This window comes from Moschus berezovskii, chromosome 17, assembly GCF_049115385.1.
Source record: "Moschus berezovskii isolate FMDL1 chromosome 17, NW_MosBer_1.0, whole genome shotgun sequence".
NCBI classification, from domain to species: domain Eukaryota; kingdom Metazoa; phylum Chordata; class Mammalia; order Artiodactyla; family Moschidae; genus Moschus; species Moschus berezovskii.
The window spans coordinates 60,240,080-60,263,956 of NC_142476.1; the positions used below are offsets into that span (position 1 = coordinate 60,240,080).

Consider the following 23,877-nt stretch of genomic DNA (forward strand, 5'->3'; position numbering starts at 1 on the left):
GGATGGCATCACCGACTCGATGGACATGAGTTTGAGTGTACTCCGGGAGTTGGTGATGGACAGGGAGGCCTGGCGTGCTGTGATTCATGGGGTCGCAAAGAGTTGGACACGACTGAGCGACTGAACTGAACTGAACTGAAGGTCAACTTGAAAAAACCACTATTAAGCTAAAATGAAGGTGTGCTTTACATACAACTGAATTTCCACAAGAAAACAATTACAACGACAACAAGAACCTATTTAAAGGTACTGGAGAGTGGCCAAAAGCAGGGCAGAGACTGGAGGGGATTCAAGGATTCAGTCCTTGAAAGAAGGGTTACAGGGGTTTTTCCAGTCTGCTGGGCACAGTGGCTATAACTCAACGGGAAAGCCAGTCTTATTGGTTAGAGACATTATGCAGTGGAGTTCAGGGGTGTAGCTGGAAAGGGAGGAAAAAAAATCCCAGGGAGGAGAGAGTCAAAGTGAGGCAGTCCTGAAATTCACATTATATTTCTCTCAAATCCTTGGCTGATATTTTTAAATTTTGCATACATGGAAGAGTTACAAGAAGTCCAAGGGAAAAGGCATCTCGAAGCTGAAAGAGCTGAAGAGATTTCAGCTGCTATCACTACAGGGGAGCAGAGCTTGGAGTTTAATGCCCAAGTTGGAGGGACCTGATAAACACTTTAGATTTTGTTTTTTAAAAAAATAATTTTATTTATTTATTTTTGGCTGTTCTGGGTCTTTGTTGCTGCGCTGGGCTTTTCTCTAGCTGTGGCGGGAGGGGGCTTCTTGTTGACGTGGTTTCTTTTGCTGCAGAGCCAGGTTCTAGGGTGTGTAGGCTTCAGCAGTTGCGACTCCTGGGCTCTAGAGCACAGGCTCAGTAGTTGTGGTGCTCGGAGTTGGTTACTCTGTGGCATATGGGGTCCTCCTGGGGCAGGGATCAAACCTGTATCTCCCATATTAGCAGGCAGATTCTTTACCACTGAGCCAGCAGGGAAGCCCCCACTTTAGTCCTTCCATCAAAACCCCAGAAGGGCCACACTTTCGGGGTAAAGAACAAGTCCCAGGACTAAGGGATTTTTCTCAGATCTAAGAGCCAAACCTCAACAGAACTATCTGCTCTAACAAAGCACAAAGCCAAGCCTTTATAAGTTTAAGATGACCCACTGGCAAAGAATCTGCCTGCCAATGCAGAAGACACAGGAGACTCGGGTTCAATCCCTGGGTTGGGACAATCTTTTGGAGGAGGAAATGGCAACCCACTCCAGTGTTCTTGCCTGGATAATCCCATGGACAGAGGAGCCTGGCAGGCTATAGTCGGTGGGGTTGCAAAGAGTTGGAGACAACTGAGTGATTGAGCATGCATGCATGCACATACCACTAACTTAACTGCCTGCTAGAATAAAATCAGTACTTTTCAAAGGAAGGTAATAGAATCTAGCATCTCTGTGATGTAATATCCACAATACCCAGCTTGCAGTTCAAATTTACTGGTTATGAAAATACACAGAAAGATGTGATTCAGAGTCAAGAGAACAAACAATTAATAGAAAATAACCCCCAAATGAGACAGATATTGGAATTAGCAGGCAAGAAAATTAAAGCTGTCATTATAAATATATCCACAGATTTAAAGGGGAACTATATAGGTTTATCGGAGAAGGCAATGGCAAGCCACTCCAGTACTCTTGCCTAGAAAATCCCATGGACGGAGGATCCTGGTAGGCTGCAGTCCATGGGGTCGCTACGAGTCAGACATGACTGAGCGACTTCACTTTCACTTTTCACTTTCACACATTGGAGAAGGAAATGGCAACCCACTCCAGCGTTCTTGCCTGGAGAATCCCAGGGACGGGGGAGCCTGGTGGGCTGCCGTCTATGGGGTCACACAGAGTCAGACATGACTGAAGTGACTTAGCAGCAGCAGCAGCATATAGGTATATGTTGAAAAGTACAATATCTTAAAGGAAGAATTCACTGAATAGGTTTGACAGAGATTGTAGATAGCAGAGGTAAATGTCAGTGAACTTAATAAAGGGTCAATAGAAATTATCTAATCTGAAGAATAAAAGGGTAAAGACTGAAATAATTACAAAGCCTCAGTAACTCATGGGACAATTCAAATAGTGTCCTAATAGACATGCAATTGGAGTCCCAGAAGGACAGAAAAGTGAGATTGGGTCTAGAAAAATTCAATAAATAATGACTGAAATTTCCCCAAACTTGCTGAAAAACTTACAGATCAAATTACGGGTCTTAGAAATTCAGCAAACCCTAAGCAGGATAAATACAGAGAGAACCGCATCCTGAAGCATTATAGCCAAACTGCTGAAAACCACTTGTAAAGAGAAAAATCTTCAAAACATCCAGAGAAAAAGGACATTATTATATACACACGAGAATTCCCATGAGAGTTAATGTTAGCTTCTAATCAGAAGCAAGCAAGGACAGAAGGCAATGAATGACATCTTTAAACGGTGGAAAGAAAAATAACTGTCAACCAAAAATTCAAAATACAGTTAAACTGTTCTTCAGACTCAAAAGTGAAAAAAAGACAGATAAGCAAAAGCTGAGGGAATCTGTCACCACTAGACCCTTGGTACAAGAAATGTTAAAGGAAGTTCTTCAGTCTGAAGGGAAATGATCTAGTTGAAAAGCTGGCTCTATAGGAAAAAAGTTTTATCAGTCTTCCAAATATAAAACTGATAAATATAAAAAGAAAAAAAAAACCAACAACTCCCCTCCCACCCCACCCCCGGGACTTCCCTGTTGGTCCAGTGGTTAAGAATCCACCCTGTAATGCAGGGGACACTGGTTCAATTTCTGGTCTGAAGATTCCACAAGCTGCAAGGGAACTGGGGAACCACACTAAAAGATCCCCCATGAAACAAGGACGATCCCACTTGTGCTTTAACTAATAACCAACAGCAGCCAAATAAATAAATAGTTTGTGTGTGTGTGTTAGTCACTCAGTCATGTCTGACTCTTTGTGACCCCATGGACTGTAGCCCACCCTCCAGACTCCTCTGTCCATCTGATTTTCCAGGTGAGAATACCTGGAGTGGGTTGCCATGCCTCTCTCCAGGGGATCTTCCCAACTGAGGGATTGAACCTGGGTCTCCTGCATGGCAGGCAGATTCTTTACCCCCTAAGCCACTAATATAAATATATTTTATATTTACTTAGAATTACCCAATTAATTAAAAAAAACCCACATATTTAAAATGTTCTAGCACACAGAGTCGGACACGACTGAAGTGACTTAGCAGCAGCAGCAGCAGCTTCAACAAAAGATAAGTTGTTTAAAGTAAAATGGAGACTATGGTATTATGGATTTTACAATGTATGTGGATATAAAATACAACAAATAGTAGCATAAAGGAGGGAGGTAAAATGGAATTATACTGTTGCAAATTTCTTACATTTAAGGTGAAGTGGCACAAAATTAAGTAGCCCAAGTTGAAGATGCATATTATAATCCCTACAGAAGAGCCTCTTGATGAAAGTGAGAAAGGAGAGTGAAAAAATTGGCTTAAAACTCAACATTCAGAAAACTAAGATTATGGCATCTGGTCCCATCACTTCATGGAAAATAGATGGGGAAACAGTGGAAACAGTGACAAACTTTATTTTCCTGGGCTCCAAAATCACTGCAGATGGTGCCTGCAGCCATGAAATTAAAAGACGCTTGCTCCTTGGAAGAAAAACTATGACCAACCTAGACAGCACGTTAAAAAGCAGAGACATTACTTTGCCAACAATGGTTCGTCTAGTCAAAGCTATGGTTTTTCCAGTGGTCATGTATGGATGTGAGAGTTGGACTGTGAAGAAAGTTGATCACCGAAGAATTGATGCTTTTGAACTGTGGTGCTGGAGAAGACTCTTGAGAGTCCCTTGGACTGCAAGGAGATCCAACCAGTCCAACCTAAAGGAGATCAGTCCTGAGTGTTTCTTGGAAGGACTCATGTTGAAGCTGAAACTCTAATACTTTGGTCACCTGATGGGAAGAACTGACTCACTGGAAAAGACCCTGATGCTGGGAAAATGGAGAAAACCACTTCAGGTATGACCATTCAGGTCTGACCTAAATCAAATCCCATATGACTATACAGTGGAAGTGAGAAATAGATTTAAAGGACTAGATCTGATAGAGTGCCTGATGAACTATGGATGGAGGTACATGACATTGTACAGGAGACAGGAATCAAGACCATCCCCAAGAAAAAGAAATGCAGAAAAGCAAAATGGCTGTCTGAGGAGGCCTTACAAATAGCTGTGAAAAGAAGGGAAGTGAAAAGCAAAGGAGAAAAGGAAAGATAAACCCATTTGAATGCAGAGTTCCAAAGAATAGCAAGGAAAGATAAGAAAGCCTTCCTCAGCGATCATTGCAAAGAAATAGAGGAGAACAACAGAATAGGAAAAACAAGAGATCTCTTCAAGAAAATTAGAGATTCCAAGGGAACATTTCATGCAAAGATGGGCTCTATAAAGGACAGAAATGGTATGGACCTAACAGAAGCAGAAGATATTAAGAAGAGGTGGCAAGAATACACAGAAGAACTGTACAAAAAAATCTTCATGACCCAGATAATCACAATGGTGTGATCACTCACCTAGAGCCAGACATCCTGGAATGTGAAGTCAAGTGGGCCTTAGGAAGCATCACTACGAACAAAGCTAGTGGAGATGATGGAATTTCAGTGGAGCTATTTCAAATCCTGAAAGATGATGCTGTGAAAGTGCTGCACTCAGTATGCCAGCAAATCTGGAAAACTCAGCAGTGGCCACAGGACTGGAAAAGGTCAGTTTTCATTCCAATCCCAAAGAAAGGCAATGCCAAAGAATGCACAAACTACTGCACAATTGCACTCATCTCATACGCTAGTAAAGTGATGCTTAAAATTCTCTAAGCCAGGCTTTAGCAATACGTGAACTGTGAACTTCCAGATGTTCAAGCTGGTTTTAGAAAAGGCAGAGGAACCAGAGATCAAATTCCCAACATCCGCTGGATCATGGAAAATTAAGAGAGTTCCAGAAAAACATCTATTTCTGCTCTATTGACTATGCCAAAGCCTTTGACTGTGTGGATCACAATGAAATGTGGAAAATTCTTAAAGAGATGGGAATACCAGGCCACCTGACCTGCCTCTTGAGAAACCTGTATGCAGGTCAGGAAGCAACAGTGAGAACTGGACATGGAACAACAGACTGGTTCCAAATAGGAAAAGGAGTGCATCAAGGTTGTATATTGTCACCCTGCTTATTTAACTTATACGCAGAGTACATCATGAGAAATGTTGGGCTCGAGGAAGCATAAGCTGGAATCAAGATTGCCGGGAGAAATATCAGTAACCTCAGATATTCAGATGACACCACCCTTATGGCAGAAAGTGAAGAAGAACCTAAGAGCTTCTTGATGAAAGTGAAAGAGGAGAGTGAAAAAGTTGGTTTAAAGCTCAACATTCAGAAAACGAAGATCATGGCATCTGGTCCCATCACTTCATGGCATCTGGTCCCATCACTTCATGGCATCTGGTCCCATCACTTCATGGCAAATAGATGGGGAAACATTGGAAACAGGGAGAGACTTTATTTTTGGGGGCTCCAAAATCACTGCAGATGGTGATTGCAGCCATGAAATTAAAAGATGCTTACTCCTTGGAAGGAAAGTTATGACCAACCTAGACAGCATATTAAAAAGCAGAGACATTACTTTGCCAGCAAAGGTCCGTCTAGTCAAGGCTATGGTTTTTCCCGTGGTCATGTATGGATGTGAGAGTTGGACTATAAAGAAATCTGAGCTCTGAAGAATTGGTGCTTTTGAACTGTGGTGTTGGAGAAGACTCTTGAGAGTCCCTTGGACTGCAAGGAGATCCAACCAGTCCATCCTAAAGGAGATCAGTTCTGGGTGTTCATTGGAAGGATTGATGTTGAAGCTGAAACTCCAATACTTTGGCCACCTGATGTGAAGAAGCTGACTCATTTGAAAAGACCCTGATGCCGGGAAAGATTGAGGGCAGGAGGAGAAGGGGATGACAGAGAATAAGATGGTTGGATGGCATCACCACCTTGATGGACATGAGTTTGAGCAAGCTCCGGAAGTTGTTGATGGACGGGGAGGCCTGGCGTGCTGCAGTCCATGGGGTCGCAGAGTCGCACACGACCGAGTTAACTGAATGAACAGGTAAAAGGCTAATAGACGGGTGAAAGGGAAATACTAAATTCAATCAACAAAAAGAAGACCGGAGAGACAGGAATGAAAAACAGAGTACACACAGAAAACAGACCCGTGCTATCAACAACATGTAGCTCAAAAACTTCGCAGTCAAGTAAAACTAATCTATGGTGATACAACAGAAATCAGAACCGCGATTTTACAGGACGGATTGGAATAACCTGGGAAGACACGGGTACGAACTTTCCGGAATGATGGAGATATATAACTTGATTGAGGTGGTGCCTTACCTGGGAGTGTACATTTATCAAAATTAATAGGCTATACACATAAAAATTGTGCATTTCACGGTATGTACATTTTACATCCATTTTTTTAAAAGCCTCATAGCAAACTCTCTTGCGGGGCTCCTTGTTGCAAACTTTGATCAACAGAGGGCGCTCCGAGTTCACCAAACACGCTTCGGAGCCCCAGCTACTTTGGGATGCAAATCAGACCACCTCTGGTCTCCTCCGTCTCCAAGGTGAATCTTCCAGCTCCCCAGTACTCTCCCTCGACACCTCACCTTGCCCACCCGCGGCTCACGGGCTAGTCCGTTTCACCTGGCCACGTGCCGCTTTTCGGCAGCTGAGCAGTGCGTAGCTAATGGCGATGCTATTTCCCGCAGCACCTGCGCGGAATACAGATATGGACGGAAGCAGGCAGTTGCCTGGAGCTGTACCAGCCCCATAAGGTCCTCTCTTGATATGACCACTTTTAAATGGAAGTAGGAACGTAATGGAAACTTCCACACTATTTTCGACATCTACATTTTTACCTTCTTACCTCGCTGTGATGACTGTGAAACATTCCCACGCAAGGGCTGCGGCGGGAAGGGCGGGGGGCGGGGAGGGTGGTGGATGGCAGCGCGAGAGATGCACGAAGGAATTTTTTCCCCGAGGAAAGCAGGTGTGGGGGGCGTTGCCACTTCCACAGGGTTCCAGCACCCTAGGATATTGTCTTCCTGCCCCCTCCGTATCTCAGAGGGAAACTAGAGTCTGGAAAGCCCCAGGCGTCCTTTGCACCCTCGCCTGCCCCCAGGCCGGTACCCCCTGGGCGCGGAGATGCCATTACACCTCATGTGATACCCGCACGGGGCCGGTCCTTCAAGAGGCGTCTCGGGGGGTGTTAATTAAAGGTCACAACAAAACAGACCTGCGGGCTCACTAGAAGATTTGTCCTCTCGGGAGATGAAAAATGACACCCTGGAGCAGCTACGTGTGCAGCCCGGCAAATGCCGGCTTCCAGGGCTCTGGGCTCTGCGCCGGGGGCCAGAAGGGAACTGGAGAGGGCGATGACCGGGTGCTCCCGGGACCCGGTGGACCCTGCCTGCTGGAAGAGCCGGGATCGGGTGCCGAAGGGATCCCCGACCGAAACGAGGCCAAGGCCAGCTCGGACACACCCCCATTCCAGGCCCGCGCCGTCCCTCAGTTTCTCTGCCGGGAGGCTGCTGCCCGCTTGCTCCCCAGGCTCGTGCGTCCCAGCCCTGGGCGGCGAGGCACAGCGCACACTGGGTCGCGGGCGGGCTGGGGCGAAGGCCCTGTTCTCCCTCTGCGCTTGGGAGGGTGGCCCCCCGGCCGGCCGGGCTTAGGAGGGCAATTCCAGAAAAGGTTTGCAGGGCAGGTCTAGGAGAACAAAGGGCGGGGGGAGGACTCGGCATATTTGCGGACTTGTTTGTGACTCAATCCCTCTTACACGGCGTTTCAAAGGCAGAACTGCAAGCCTTGCCAGGAAGAGAAAGAACTTGGGGGCGGGGAAGCTCGGGCGCATTTCTGTCCGGCTGCGCTCGCTCTGCTCTGCCCCCAGCTCCAGTCTCGCACAGTGCTGTTTCATTAGAGCCCTGGACCCCGGCCACTCACCAGCAACTTCCCCGCACCGCGCGAGATTTACGACCCCTTCCCCGGCTCTCGGCCTCGGAATGTCAGGCAGGAGAGCCGCAACATAAAATGGATCCCGGCAGGCGCGGCGGCGGCGGCGGCAGCCAGGCGGCGGGCTCCCCGGCAGGGCCGCGGTTCGCAAGGCTCCGCGCTGCGCCTGGGCGCACACGCGCGCCCTGACCGCGGACGCCGGCAGGGCCATACAGCCGCCCCTCTCTGCCCTCGCGCAACTGTCAGGCAAAGCGGGACGGCGGATATTGGCTCCCCCACACGCCGAGGCTCCTCCCCGATCTGGATCTTTATATTTTGGGAGAATTTCTTTGAACTCAGTTACCAAGCTCCGCGAAAGGAGACAAGTTCCCACAGCCGGTTCCCTGGCGGTAGGCGAGGCGGGGGTCTCGCCCACCTCCTCGGCAGCTGCCGTGTGCCCCGATTGTACTCGTCTTTTCCTTCGTGGAGGAAAACGGACTCACTAGGCTAAGGAAAATGCCAATTATCTGGATGTGACCGTGAAAAGAGGACGTGTGACTGGAGGAAGCAGAAGAGGAGGAAAAGCATTATTTGAAGAGAAGAATAAACCAGGCACTCCAACCCTTCTACAAATTAGTGCTGTTACTTCTGGGGTCCATCTGCTTTTATCCCCCCAACCCCTCCATTAAGAAACCTTGACTTGAGGGCCAAGAGACAGCCCCCTACCACTGGGCATCCTTCTGGGTTGGAAGACCTTTTGGATGTAGCGTTGGTGGAACATTTAGACACTCTCCTCTGGAAAAGCCACCATGAATTCGATAGCTGGGAATAAAGAGAGGCTTGCAGTCTCCACCAGGGGCAAGAAATATGGGGTAAGTTGTGACGGGTCTAATGCGGAGATGTGTTACCAGACTCTTTCCCGACCGGGGTCTCCCTTTCTAGGTAACGTGCGGCCGGGGCAGGGCGGCTCCGAGCTCTCCTCCGGCTGCAGCGGCGCCTCGGCCGGGCCAGCCAGGCGTGAGCGCGCGGAGGCTGGTCTGCCGGTGAGGACGCCGCCACACTCGCCTTGCCCTAGGAATTTTTGCGGCCCTCTCGTTCCTCCTCTTCCCCGCATCCCTAACTTTTGCAGCATTCCTGACTTCCAAGCAGAGTTAAGTCGAATGGGAGGGTTTCCCACGAAATCTCCGCAGCTGTTAGGGATTGTTTCCCTGGAATCAGGAAAGCCTTTCATTTACCTTCAGGATCCAGAGGGCTGCACCCCGAATTAATACAAATCCAAAATCACAGTCCCCCGTCCCCCGCTATAGTCTTCCAGAATCTTAATCGTGGGCTCTTTCTGGGATGGGTGCCGGGTTCAAAAGCGCGGAGAGCTGAATCAGTGGGTTCCTCTGCATAAACCATTGAAATTCCCTGAGCAAGCGAGTCCCTATCCTCCAGATCGGAGGAGTCCGCCGGCACCCGGAAACCGGCGCAGGGGACACCCGGGCGACGAGGATTCACTTAAAGACAATTAACCAGACAGATGGAGGCAGATTTGGCCGCAGGGCCCGGAGCGGTCCCGAAGGCGCTCCTATTGGCGCCGGGCCGGGACCTTCGGTGGCACGCATATCCCCGGGCAGGCGGGAGGGTGGCCCTGGACCGGGGCGCGGGAGCCCGGCGGCCCCTGACACCCGCGTGTCTCCCCTGCAGGTGAATGAAGTCTGCTCGCCCACCAAGCCCGCGGCGCCCTTCTCCCCCGAGAGCTGGTACCGGAAAGCGTACGAAGAGTCCCGCTCCGGGAGCCGGCCCACCCCCGAGGGCGCGGGCTCGGCCCTCGGCTCGTCGGGGACCCCGTCCCCGGGCTCAGGTACTTCGTCCCCGAGCTCCTTCACGGGCTCCCCAGGCCCCGCCTCCCCGGGCATTGGCACCAGCTCGCCGGGCTCCCTTGGCGGCTCGCCAGGCTTCGGCACGGGCTCCCCGGGCTCGGGCAGCGGCGGCGGCTCCTCCCCCGGATCAGACCGCGGCGTCTGGTGCGAGAATTGCAACGCCCGCCTGGTGGAGCTGAAGAGGCAGGCTCTGAAGCTGCTCCTCCCGGGGCCCTTCCCGGGCAAGGTGAGCGCCTCCGGGGACGGGACGGGGCTGGAGGGCCACAGCTGCGCGCGCCTCGCCGCGGCCGGCGGTGGGCGTGGGGGACCTGCCGCGCCACGCGATGCTCAGTTGCAGACGGGTCGTTGGCTCCGCCGGGGCAGCTCCGGGCCTGGGGGGCGGTCCCGCGCGTCTCCGCCACCAGACCTTCCTCCGGCGCATTGCATGGACGGTGCGTGCGCGGTTCCAGGCCTCGCTGTCCACCTGGGTTGCCCAGCTTATCCTTCCTGCCTCCCTCCACTTCCCAGAGTGCCCTTACTGTGCCCCCTGCACTCGCCCAGCTATCCGGATGGACCCGCGCAGTGCTACCTTTCCCTGAGACCCTCGTCCCCCGCGTGTCCGCAGACCTTAACCGCGTGTTAGGCCGGGGACATGCTGACACCAGCTGCTGGGATTCGGCGCCCAGCCGCCTGCCTCCCACCCCCCTCCCAATAACCCTGTCTCCCGCTCCCCACCCCTCTGCCGGGGCGACTCATTAGATTTTTCTCCCCACCCCCATCCGTGCTCCTTTACAAAAGTGTCGGTGGGAGTGGTAAATGCAGGCTGATGTTTAGGAATTGGCATTTCCCATTGCCTATTTGTGGTCCTTCCTTTCCAGGGTTACCAAACAGAAACACACACTGGAAAGCCAGCATTCCCCCCTAACCTCTGTGTGTCTGTCAGAGGAAGACTAAGGGGTGAGGAGCTCCTCTGAGCGAGGCTCACTTCTGTCTGCTCGAGCACTGAGCACGTTGGCTCCTCCATGGCAACCTTGCCAGCGTTGTGTGTGTCCAGAGCCCCCAGAGTGTAACACAATGCAATTGTATTTGCACTGTTGGGCCTAAGTACTATCAAATGAAAATATTTACTCTTTCACTTCAAAGAGTTTTTATCAGCGGTTAGAGAGAAATATCAAGAAAACAGCGTGAATTGCTGTAGAGAATTCTGACACTGTTCGGTGGTATTTTCTGATTTATAGTTCTGTGACTTTTGAAGTAAAGTGTTGTGATTCAGAGTAGTGGAGTTTAGGAATAAATGCATCTGCTGGCCATTTCTGCTATCCAAACACACACACTGATGTTTTTTCATATGCAAGGGTTAAATTAAACAAATACCCAAGTTGTAAAATTTTAAACGTGGAAAATTGCCACCAAGAGAATTGGTTTTATGAATCCCAAATTTATCTCTAGAATAATTAACTTGTGGATTGTTGTCAGTATGCCATTTTTGTAGTTTGATAATAAATCTGTCAGGACACCCCCAAGAATAAATCTCAGGGACTCTCAAAGCTTACTTCACTCTTGTAAGCCCTATCCTCTGATTTAACACCAGCTCTTCACTAACAGATTTATTTCCTCTTGTGATCGTTTATCAGTATTCTTTCATTTTTTTTTTTACTGCATTCAAGGAACTGTGTTAGGCACAGCAATAAAATAACAGGTACCTGCAGTCCTTGTCCACATGGAGCTTGTATTCTCAAGGAGGATAGAGATGTTGACCACAAAATGCACAACTCATAACTTATTTCCATTTATGGTGAGTTAAACAGAGGACGAGTGTAGGGTGCTATAAGATTGTATAACCAGACTAGACCAGCTGGTAAATTATTAAGAACTTTGGTTCTTAAAGATATATAGTATCTGATTTTTGGCAACCCTAGTAAGTTGCAGTCTACCAATTTATTCTAGAACATTCTTGCAGACCTGTTCTTACAGTAGCTTCTTTGTGTTGTTGCATGCTTCTTGTGTGCAAAGGTAAATTGCACACATGAATTTGCCTGGAGTTTTAGATGTGATATGGCACAGTGAAATATGACATTTAGTGCAAAGGAGAGCACACGACTTGGCCAGAAGCAAGTGTTACTCAGATGACCTCACTGTTAGTAAAGAGGTACGGGGCCAGGATTTTAAATACAAATCCTCTGGCTGTCTCTGGGAATAGTCATTTTAGGGTTTTTTTCCTTTCTAAAATATTGGTACTCTAAGAATAGGTAATATTTCCATTACACCTTTGAAATTTGCAGTATTTTAACCAAATATTGTGTTCTCTCAAGTACCATGGATGGAGGCCCAAGTAACTCTGACACAAGGCCTTTCTTCTTCCCAGAGCCAGATTTATGAGCGAACTGTGGACCTCCCTCCGGCACAGAAGGAGTTAATTTTCATAAGAACAAGAGATGTCACTGTGACTCCAACATGTAGTTTGCCCTGAAGAGTAAGGGTCTGAAAGATAAAGGCATGTTTTTGAGGGGTAATTAGCAAACATCATGTTCACAATTCACTTAAGATTTTTAGCTGTACGAGGGGACTCTTTTCTTACATAGAGTACTACATTCTATGAGGAGGTATGAAAGGTCTCCTAGGTAAGCATTTTAAAGTCAAAGGCAGAGTAGCACATCCAGGAACCTTATTATTTTAGAGTAGAGTTGGCTTTGGTTCTTTCTCTACCACTGATTTATTTTGTGACAGTGAGTAAATCAGTTTTCCTCTGTATTTTTAACTTTCCCATTTTTTCCTTAGTGTAAAGGAAAAAAATGATTCAGACTCTAGGTGACCTTTCAAATGATTAGAATGTCAAAAAATGATTTTCGATAAGGCTTGAAAAGTGCTTACATTCTTCAGAGAAGGACAGGAATGTTTATGATTATCAGTTAGACAAGATTCTGTGAGATTTATGTTTTACCGAATGTAGGGCTCTTCTTACAAAATATCCACTTTCAATACCTGGCTCGGTCAGTACATTTCCCAAATATACTGCCATCTAAATTGTCACACTGTGCCCATTGGTAGATAGCAAGCGCTGTTGAAGTCCCACAGTTTTGTCTCTGAAATAGCTGGCTAAGAAGGGGAGGTGAACTGCTGGTGAGCCCATGTAGGGGTGTCAGGCTGGTCCCAGGAGTTAGACACTGGCTCTGGTGGCCTGAAGTGTGGACACCCTGTTCTGAGCACCCTCAGTACTAGTCATGTGACCACTGGAGAATGAGGCTTTTTGGCAGACGACGTCAGGACTTGGAGGTTTCTAGCTTAGGTAACTGGAGAAGGAAATGGCAACCCACTCCAGTGTTCTTGCCTAGAGAATCCCGGGGACGGGGGAGCCTGATGGGCTGCCGTCTATGGGGTTGGACACGACTGAAGTGACTTAGCAGCAGCAGCTTATGTAACTGGGGGTGGGGTGGGTAGTGTTAACGGAGGCAGGAAATGGGAGGAGAGACAGATTTGAAAGGAACTCAGAAGAAAAATCCTACAGATAGAGGAGCCTGGCAGGCTACAGCCCAGAGAGTCCGCAAAGAGTCCACAAAAGACTAAGCATGCGTGCGATACAATACAATTCACTGAGCACCTGCTGTGTGGCATACTCTTTACAAATAGTGTCTCACCGGAATAACTGTAGGCATCAAGTATTATCATCTGGATGCTGTAAATGAGCCAACTGATTTCCAAAGAAGTTGAGTAACTTTCTCAACCTTTCTCAGCTTAGTCATCGCTGCACTGAGATTTGACAGAATATGAAGCCTGTGGTCTTTCTTGTATGCCACTGAGTCTTGCTTTTACAGAGTAGCAGGAAGTCTGGAAGCAGCATTTGAACTTCTTTCTTTCTTTAGAAGCTCTAAACAGTATTAAAATATTAACAGGAATGACCTAAGAGTATATCCTGGACTTGGAGGGCATTGAAGAAGCTGGAAATAAAATTCATGACCTCAAGGACTTGCAATACAAATTAGAATACAAAACACAAACAATCAAGCAGCATACCCTGAAGGCAGTTACAAAGGGTCCTCCTCCCTCAATAAACTCTTGACATTTTCTTCTTTTTAGAAGAGAGATGCTAGTGAGTTTGGTTTTCCATGCACTGAGTTTGTGGTTTCTGCAAAAAGAGAAAGAGTAGAGGCAGATTTAGGAATGAAACAGACCTGGGAATGTAGAAGGGGCAACTGTGAGCTTACATAACTCTTAATGATGCCCTGCAGGTGCTGTGCTTAGTCGCTCAGCAGTGTCCGTCTCTTTGCAGCCCCATGAACAGAAGAGCCTGGCAGGCTACAGTCCCTGGGATTCTCCAGGCAAGAATACTGGAGTGGGTTACCAAGCCCTCCTCAATGCGTTGCGTCAGTCTTTCAAATAGCAACACCTGAGTGAGTCAAGTTTTTTGCTTGGTGCAGACTGTAAATCATTTGGATTGACTTGTATCACTTCAGTCAGTAAAAAAAAAAAAAAAGGAATAACTTACTGGGTTTATTTTGTTTTTTTCCTAGGGCTAGTAAGTGAAAGTGGTCAGATAAAATTTGTTTTTTTAGTCTTAGGATTTTAAGTGAAATCAGTCTTTTTACCCATTGTAGCGTCCCCGCGTATAAATGTAAAACCATTTCATATCCATTGGCAAGAGCGTCTTTTCTGTTCTATTCACAGTTGAGGTACCAAGCCAGAAATAGGTACCAAAGATCAAATCTCCCAGTTGGGGGCTATCCTAAATCCTTTTGAGGTCTGTGACAGAATTTTTGAATGGACAGTGTAAACCCTATGAAACATCAGCCCCTAAGAACTCCCTGGAGTAAGCAAAAAATTCCAGGTTGGCAGAAGGTTATCAGACATCTGCTCATTTCCATATCAATACAAGAAAATCTTTTATGTAAAAAACAGTGCAGAACTACATTCCTAGCTGAATTTTCGCTGGTCATATATTTTGGGTTCATTTATGACTCAGAAATATCAGGAGGATTAGCCAGACATACTGAGAAGAGTGGCCAGGAATCACAGAGATTAAAGAAAGGAATGTGTCAGCAGTTTTAAGAATACCAAACAAGGCTCTAAATAGCCAGGCTGAAAGTAAGTCTAGACTTGGGGATATATATATATACACACACACATATATATATGTATATATATACACATACACACACATAACATATTTTTTTCTGTATTTTTTTCAGTTCCAAAACAGGGGTATGAAAAAATAACTCCATTTAAAAGATCCTTTAGAAGTCAATATAAGACTGTTTATAAATAGATGTTGAATTTTAAATACTAGTTATGAGAAAATTCTATCTGAAATCTTCTAAGAACACACGGTTATGCTTCATTTGAAACTTCCATTTTGGAAATATTTTAGATAAGGGATCAGCTAATAGATAATATGAGTAGTGAAAAAGTCCTGTAGCATTTGTCATTAAAGCATTTCTGAAATATTTTAGGGATTCTAAAAACATTCCCAGTAGAGACGTGTGAACAGTAATATCTTATTAGTAAGCTATGGAATAATGGTATTTCATTCTACCAGACTTTTAATTGTGAACCAGCATGGTCAGTTTTTATAGTGATTTAATTCACTTTGTAAAAATCCCTGGCCTGTAGTAATTTCTTCCACACTCATTGCAGATAGGATTATTGCATTAGAAATGTGATTTTTTAAATGGCTGAGGCTGGTAATTTGTCAGCATTTGGCAGGATTAAGTCAATAAAATAGGCAACATTAGTTGCTCTTTGGCATTATATCACAGATCAAACTGAACCATTCATCAGCTGATAATAATGGTGATGGTAATAATGATGACTAATATTATCATCTAGTAATAATGATGAGAAAAAATGGCTGGCAATTATCATCTAGTATATGCTAGGCACTGTACTAAGATACGCAAACATATAAGTACATAAAATCTCATGGCAAAATGAAGATGAACCTGATTTCTTTTCTTTACCCTGGAATTCCAGGTGATGGACGTGGTCCAAGTCACAAAAGGAAGCATGAGTAAAGATACAGGGACCAGTGAAATCCAAGAATGTTTCCCCTCCAAAGTCATTGAGGGGATATTAATATTACTAAACAATTAATTAATATTAATACACTGTTGATACAACTGCCTGAGTGGGAGAACCTTGCTTGAGGGAGAAGGCTGGGATTATTTTTCCTGGTGACGTCACTTTCAGGGTGGGGGAAAATATGTGAGGTTGTCAGAATCCTGAGCTGAGTAATTTTCTTGAATGTATTGGAGAGGGTCAAAGGAACTTCCTTATACTTACATTCACGTGGCTGAGACTCTTGGCAGCCCTTCTCAAAAGCCCTGCCTTAGGGGCCCTTGGGGACCACCGGAGAGCTTGAATTCTTCAGCTGGACCTTCAATGCTGAGACAGCAGGATTGCCAGACTCCACTCTGTTTTGTCCAGGTAGAGACTGCACTGGGCCTGTCTGTGAGGGTTCCCAGTCTGTTTTCAGGAATACAAAGCTAATTTCCTTTTTATCACTGTCTGAGTCACAGGCTAATCATAAGAATCTTTCCTTTATTAAAAAATATCTTCTGTGTGGTCTTATTGTGGCAAAGAAGCACTGTTTGGAACAGGGTCTCATTGATCTTTCAGGCTCACATGTACCAATCAGAAATAATACTGTATTTGTGTAGGTGCAAAAGGACAGAGAATACATCTCTATTCCTAAATTACTTTTGAAATATTTATCAAGATAGTAAATCATCCTCCTGCTTACCATTGCTTTTGGGATGTTCTAGGACCCATATAAGAAAACTGGATTTTGAATAATGGTTAGAAAGGTTGTCTATCTTTTCCAGGTTATAAAGGAATTCACCTATATTTTATTTGAATATTTGTAAGGTTTCCTTTTTAATAGTTATATCTCTGATCCATTGAGAGATTATTTTGGTGTATATTGAGAGGTGTCGGTCAATTTTGCCCTTTTCTAAATGTGTATCCATACATGAAGAAAGCTGATCGCCGAAGAATCGATGCTTTTGAACTGTGGTGCTGGAGAAGACTCTTGAGAGTCCCTTATACTGCAAGGAGATCCAACCAGTCCATTCTAAAGGAGATCAATCCTGGGTGTTCATTGGAAGGACTGATGCTGAAGCTGAAACTGCAATACTTTGGCCACCTCATGCGACGAGTTGACTCACTGGAAAAAACTCTGATGCTGGGAAAGGTTGGGGGCGGGAGGAGAAGGGGACGACAGAGAGTGAGATGGCTGGATGGCATCACCGACTCTGTGGACATGAGTTTGAGTGTACTCCGGGAGTTGGTGATGGACAGGGAGGCCTGGCGTGCTGTGATTCATGGGGTCGCGGAGAGTCGGACACGACTGAGCGACTGAACTGAACTGAACTGAACTGAAATGTGTATCCAGTTGTCTCCAAACTCTTTATTAAAATATATGTCTTTCCCTCATTTTATTTGAAATATCTGTGTTTATAAACCAGGTTTTCAGAAGTTGGGTCTACTTCTGCACCTTCTGTTATGTCCCATTTATCTGTCTTCTCATGTACTAATTCCACACTATTTTAATTTTAGAAGCTTTGTACCATGTTTTAATATTTGAACACTGGCTTTCTCTCTCTCCCAAATAATGCCTTTCCTTCCTAGTAGCTTTCTGGTTATTCTTCCTGACTATTTTCCCATATGAACTTTAGAATCAACTTGCCTAACTCCATAAAATTTTTAAAAATCGGGACCATGTTAAGTTTATATATTAACCCTGGGGGATTTTTGGCATCTTTTTGATGTCTCCTTCTTGAGAACGTGGAATGTCTTTCTGTTTTGAACACATCTACTTTTCAGTAATTTTAAAGGTTTTTCTCATAGAGGCTTTTCGCGTTTCTTGTTAAATTTATTTTTAGATATTAAAAATACCTTTTCTTGCTTTTATAAGTGAGTTTTTCACTTCCTTTATCTCTTCTAATTGATAGTTGTTAATATATAAGAAGGACAGTATATTAATTGTATGTACTGTTGTTAGATTCTATTACTATGTTCATTAGTTTTTAAATTAGTATTCTTGGATTTTCTTTTATGAATAGAAATATCATAACTCTTCTCTTTTGCTATTTTTATTCTTCTAGTAGTTCTCTCTTGTTTGTTATATTGAATACATGCTTCCAACATGCTTCCAATATTATGCTTCCAACACAATGTTAAATGGTAATGTATGGTGGGCATGTGTATAGCTTTTTCCACTAAGTAAGATGTTGACTTTTGGACTGGGGTCTATATACATATTTTTAAAAGTTAAGGAAGTATCCATCAGTTCCTATTTTATTTAGTATTTTTAGTCAGAAGTAGGTGTTATATTTTGTCAGATGTCTCTTCAGTATCTAGGGAGATGATCATATGATTTTTCTCCCTAGATCTATTAATATTGTGAAATATTATCATTGCTTTCTTGATAATGAACCATCCTTGCATTCTCATAATAAACCCCACTTGGTCACAGCATATTTTTTGAATATGCTGCTGGGTTCAGTTTGCTAATATTTTATTTATGGTTTTTTCCTGTCATATTCATATTCCATAAGCACTTTTGATTCCCACTCATGTACCAGCTACAGTACTATGCCACCTTATAACCAAGGTATGAAAAAGACTAAAAATTCCTGCCCTAGCGTAGCTCCCAGCCTAGTATTAGAGATAGACAAGAAACCAAAGAGGGTGCAGTATATTAAATGCTGGACCATGGATGGAGGCTGCTGGAGGGGGTGAACAGAGAAGTGAGGCTTGAGCTGGCTTTGACAGAGTGAGTAGGACCATTGTGGTGAAGCATCAGCATTCCAGGAAAGGGGAATGGTGAGCATAAGGCACGCTCAGTATCCGGGGGAAATCACAGTAGTGCATTTCTGACATCGCGCAGTGTGTGCATGGGTGAGGGACAGGCTTGGAAGGTGGCCGGGAGAGAATGAAGGCCTTGCAGGCCAAAGAATCTGAATGTTATTCTATAGGCAGCCATTGAAGGGCTTTCAGGAAGGGAGTGAAATGATCAGATACTCATTTAAGAAAGATTGCTCTGATAGGGAGAGAGAAGCTGGATTGGAAAAGTGGTGCATGGAGTTCATTGGAGTGGCCCCTCCCTGTGGCCTGAGTGAAAGCTTTGCACAGTTAACTGAGGTAGTAGCAGTGAGAATCAAGAGGAAACCTGGACCCAGAGTGGACAAGATCGTGTCCATGGAAAACCCTGCCATGCAGTGGCAGCTGAGAAATGGGGTGGGGAGGAGAGGAGAGGAGGGAGTTGAGTTCTTTCAGATTTCTGGCAGGGCAAGTGTGTGGGTGGTGGGACTTTTATTTGAGATGGGGAATACAGGCAAAGGGTGGGTTTTGTTATTGTAGGTCTGATTTTCAAGGATGGGTGTGGATACTAGGATTGGTTTGGGCTCTCTAGAGCTTAAGGTGGAATGTTCCAGTGGGTCCAGCGGGGCTCTAGAGTGGATTCAGGGCTAGAGCCATGGATCTGGGAAGGGTCAGGGTGAGGATGGTGGTGGGAGTCCACAGAAGGGGTGAACTCTTCAAGGAGGATGTATATGGTGACAGATGGTGAAGCATGAGTTGTGGGATCCTTTGCTGTTGAAGGGACAGGCAGCTTGAGGAGGCAGGGAGACAAATCAAGGGGAGACCAGAAAAGAGGGAGGAGAACAGGAGAAGGTGGTAGCATGGAAACTGAAGGAGGGGTGAGCTCCAGAAGGTAAGGGGTGATGAAAGGTCAGATACCGTGGAGATACTGAGGGGGTAAGGGCTGAGGTCTCCACTGAGCTAGGAATCCGGAAGAGGTTGGGGATTTTTGTTAGAAATTTCTGGCACTCTGGAGAAAGGTAGGCAATTGTCATTGTGTATCCGACATGGAACAACAGACTGGTTCCAAATAGGAAAAGGTGTACGTCAAGGCTGTATATTGTCACCTTGCTTATTTAACTTATATGCAGAGTACATCATGAAGAACGCTGGGCTGGAAGAAGCGCAAGCTGGAATCAAGATTGCTGGGAGAAATATCAATAACCTCAGATATGCAGATGACACTACCCTTATGGCAGAAAGTGAAGAGGAACTCAAAAGCCTCTTGATGAAAGTGAAAGAGGAGAGTGAAAAGGTTGGCTTGAAGCTCAACATTCAGAAAACAAAGATCATGGCATCTGGTCCCATCACTTCATGGGAAATAGATGGAAAAACAGTGGAAACAGTGTCAGACTTTATTTTTTTGGGCTCCAGAATCACTGCAGATGCTGATTGCAGCCATGAAATTAAAAGACGCTTGCTCCTTGGAAGGAAAGTTATGACCAACCTTGATAGTATATTAAAAAGCAGAGACATTACTTTGCCAACCAAGGTCCGTCTAGTCAAGGCAATGGTTTTTCCCGTGGTCATGTATGGATGTGAGAGTTGGACTGTGAAGAAAGCTGATCGCCGAAGAATCGATGCTTTTGAACTGTGGTGTTGGAGAAGACTCTTGAGAGTCCCTTATACTGCAAGGAGATCCAACCAGTCCGTTCTAAAGGAGATCAATCCTGGATGTTCATTGGAGGGACTGATGCTAAAGCTGAAACTGCAATACTTTGGCCACCTCATGCGACGAGTTGACTCACTGGAAAAGACTCTGATGCTGGGAAAGGTTGAGGGCGGGAGGAGAAGGGGACGACGGAGAATGAGATGGCTGGATGGCATCACCGACTCTGTGGACATGAGTTTGAGTGTACTCCGGGAGTTGGTGATGGACAGGGAGGCCTGGCGTGCTGTAATTTCATGGGGTCGCGGAGAGTCGGACACGACTGAGCGACTGAACTGAACTGAACTGATCCAGGAGTGGTGAGGACGTCTGAGGCAGCTCATGAGTTGCTGAGGACACCGAGAGATTAAGAGAGATGCATTTTTCTGAGGCTCTTACGACCTTAAAAAAATGAAGGTCTGGGGTCAACAAACTTGGGTGCAAAACTAGGCTGCATCACTTGAGTGTGTGACCTTAGGCAAGTCACTTAGCCTTTCCACACCTGTTTAGTCTCATCTTTATGATGAGGGCAGTGCTGGGGCCCCATCAGGGCTGTTGTGAGGAGACGGTGACATTGTGAGATGATATCCAGTCATCACTTTCTGTTTTATTCCAGTGACTCCCCACAGGAAGTTGAATTTTATGAAAATTACTTCCTTTACTTCTTTCTCTTCCCTTCCTTTCTTCTTCTCTTTTTCTTTTTCCTCTTGCCAGTGATCTGACACCAAAATGGGAAAGCAGTTGTCAGAGAAGATGGAACTATTCAGCTCATCTCATTTGTATTTCTTCACGGGCAAGTGAATCAAGCATCTCATACTTATTTATTCATTTATAGGGTGTCTCCACAGAACCAGAGCTTGTTCGAAGAAAATCGCTTCTCCTTTTAGTTGAGATGCCATGAATATGGATTGAGATTCTTTGCCACAGATGGAAATCCTCCCCTTTAAGCCCTGCCCCTCTCTGAGGCCCCCCCTAGGGAGCACCGCAGACACCGAACTTGGCATTTCCGCCCGGCTGACTGAGGGAGACCAGACGTCCCCCAGTGACTGCGCATGCGATGTGCAAATCTGAGCGGCACCAGGAATTTGGGCTTATCTGCCTCCCAATCCAGTTTTATCTTTCTCAGACAGTTTTCTTTGCAGTTATACTTTGCTGATCCTATCGCATGGATTCCGCCCAGACCCTGTGGAGAAGTCTGGAAATAAAGACACCCTCCCCCGCCAAGCAGTATTTCCTGCACATAATCTCAGCTCTCAGCGTTGTAGCTGCCCTGGGTAGAGAGCCTTTTGTGTAAACTCTTATGTAGAGGGAATCGATAGTCTTATGCTGCTCTATAGGTGAACATTTCAGAAGGCTCTGGGGTAGAGTAAGTTCTTTTGATCAGCAGAATTATATCTAAATGTATTTTAAGTATTATAGACCGACTTACAGACGAAGGACTACTTTTATTCATCTTTTCTACTTAATGGAGTTTAAGCTCAATATTGTCATTGACTGCAAAAAGTTCTTGTTAAAAGTTTCAGTTCTCCACACAGCATGTTTTTAAAAGCTTTCCTAGTTCTTACACGCAAAATATCTTTATTTTTAAAGCATGAATTGTGAATAACCAGTTTAAATCCAGTTTGCCACCACAGGGGTGAAAAATGTAAATGTTGAGTAATTCTTTATCTAATCTGAGTGCTGTCTGGGATTTGTAGTTGCTAACTCAGGATTTCTTCGACGATAACATAGGAATTTATAGGGCTTGAGATTTTTCTGTGAAGTTATTCCATCTTTTAATTAGCGGTGATGAGCAGCTACACTTTCCCATGAAATGCGATCATCTTATTTATAGCGGTTGCTTTCTTTAAAGTTGTAATCACTATTTCTCTACTCCCTGCTCCATCTTCCTGGTGGTTTCATGCAGCAGGAGGAGACTTACTAATTAACTGATAAGAAACCTCCACCACCACCTATAACAACCAAAAGCTACTGAGCTATCCAACCAAAGAGTTATACATTGCTCAGTTGTGTCCAACTCTTTGTGACCCCATGGACTGCAGCCAGTCAGGCTTCTCTGTCCATGGAATTCTCCAGGCAAGACTACTGGAATTCGTAACCATTCCCTTCTCCAGGAGATCTTCCCAACCCAGGGACTGAACCCAGGTCTCCTGCATTGCAGGCAGATTCTTTATCATCTGAGCCACCAGGGAACCCTCTACAGAAAATACGTAGTTGAATTCAGGCAAATGACTAGTAACTGACATTATTTAATGAAAAATAATCACCTGCTTGGTTCAGGTGTGTGTCTTTTCATAGAAGAATGTCTCAATCTTGAACACAGCAGCTGAAGAGGTGGCCTTGAATGTCTTCCCTGTGGACTCACAGCTGTGAACTTGAACATCCCTTGTTTCTGCCCAGCCAGGCAGTGCGGTGATGGGAACTGAGGTAAGGGTAGAAGGGGGAGGAATTAGATAGAAGGAGGAGGAGGAAGGACAAGAGAGTGGGTGAGAGAAACAAAGGGTGAGTGGCTGAAGCTGGAGGAAAGCCCTAAGACTTCATGGAGCCCAATCTTTGTCCCCAGATTCTAGAGGGATGTGCTTGACAAAGTCCTAGATGTATTACTGGCTGAATCTGGAGCCTGAAGCTGTTCCATGGGTTGGCACACCTGTGGGAATTCCACCCTCAGTCAGCCAAGGTGTGTCCCCCTTTTTCCCATTCAGAGGAAGATACTTGTTGGCATCGCCGTGGCTGATATTTCTGCCTTTGGAATTTTGATCATATTAATAAATTGACTGACAGGATTCTTCCTATTTCTTCCCCCCCCAAGTTTATTTGCACTTAATTTTTTAATTTCTCTTTTTAAAATTTCATTTTTAATTGGAGGACAATTACGTCACAATATTGTGTTGGTTTCTGCTGTCCGTCAACGTGAATCAGACATAGGTACACATATGTCTTCTCCTTGAACGTCCCTTCCATCTCCTACCCCATCCCACCCCTGTCAGTCGTTATAGAGCACCAGATTCGTGTTCCCTGTGTCGTATAGCTGTTTCTTTTTTTTAATACATATATTTTATTGAAGTATAGTTGACTTACAACTATAGGTCAACTTATAGTTGTTTCAGGTGCGTAGCAAGGTGATTCAGTTATACAAATACACATATATTATTTTTGAAATTATTTTCATCATAGGTTATTATAAGATATTGACTATAGTTCCCAGTGCTATACAGTAAACCTTTGCTGCTTTGTTGCCTATTTCTTAATTAGAAATCTAGCATTCTATTCATACTAAGTCAAACAAGTGGAATCAAAGTGTCATAATTTTTTTTAGTTAGGCAAAAATTCATGTTTTCTAAAATATAAATATTATACTTTTCTACTACATTTGATAAAATCTTGAGGAAAAACCTTAAAAAAAAAAGGAAGAGATGGAGAAATTGGAGAACATAAATGGGAGCACTGAATGTGAAATAGAAAAAGTGACGCAAACTTGAAAAAAGTAAA

The 23,877-nt window shown here is 45.1% G+C and overlaps 1 protein-coding gene across 1 annotated transcript in view; it reads left to right on the forward strand.

Annotated features, from left to right (window-relative positions):
- The first annotated feature begins 8,011 nt into the window (after positions 1-8,011).
- The window catches only part of KIF26B (kinesin family member 26B), a 531,529-nt gene continuing 515,663 nt past the window's right edge, over positions 8,012-23,877 (forward strand). Inside the window, exons 1-2 of the mRNA XM_055419734.2 lie at positions 8,012-8,915; positions 9,733-10,134. Of these exons, the coding sequence (XP_055275709.2) occupies positions 8,853-8,915; positions 9,733-10,134 (465 nt within the window). The 5' untranslated portion in view covers positions 8,012-8,852. The remainder of the gene's footprint in view (positions 8,916-9,732; positions 10,135-23,877) is intronic.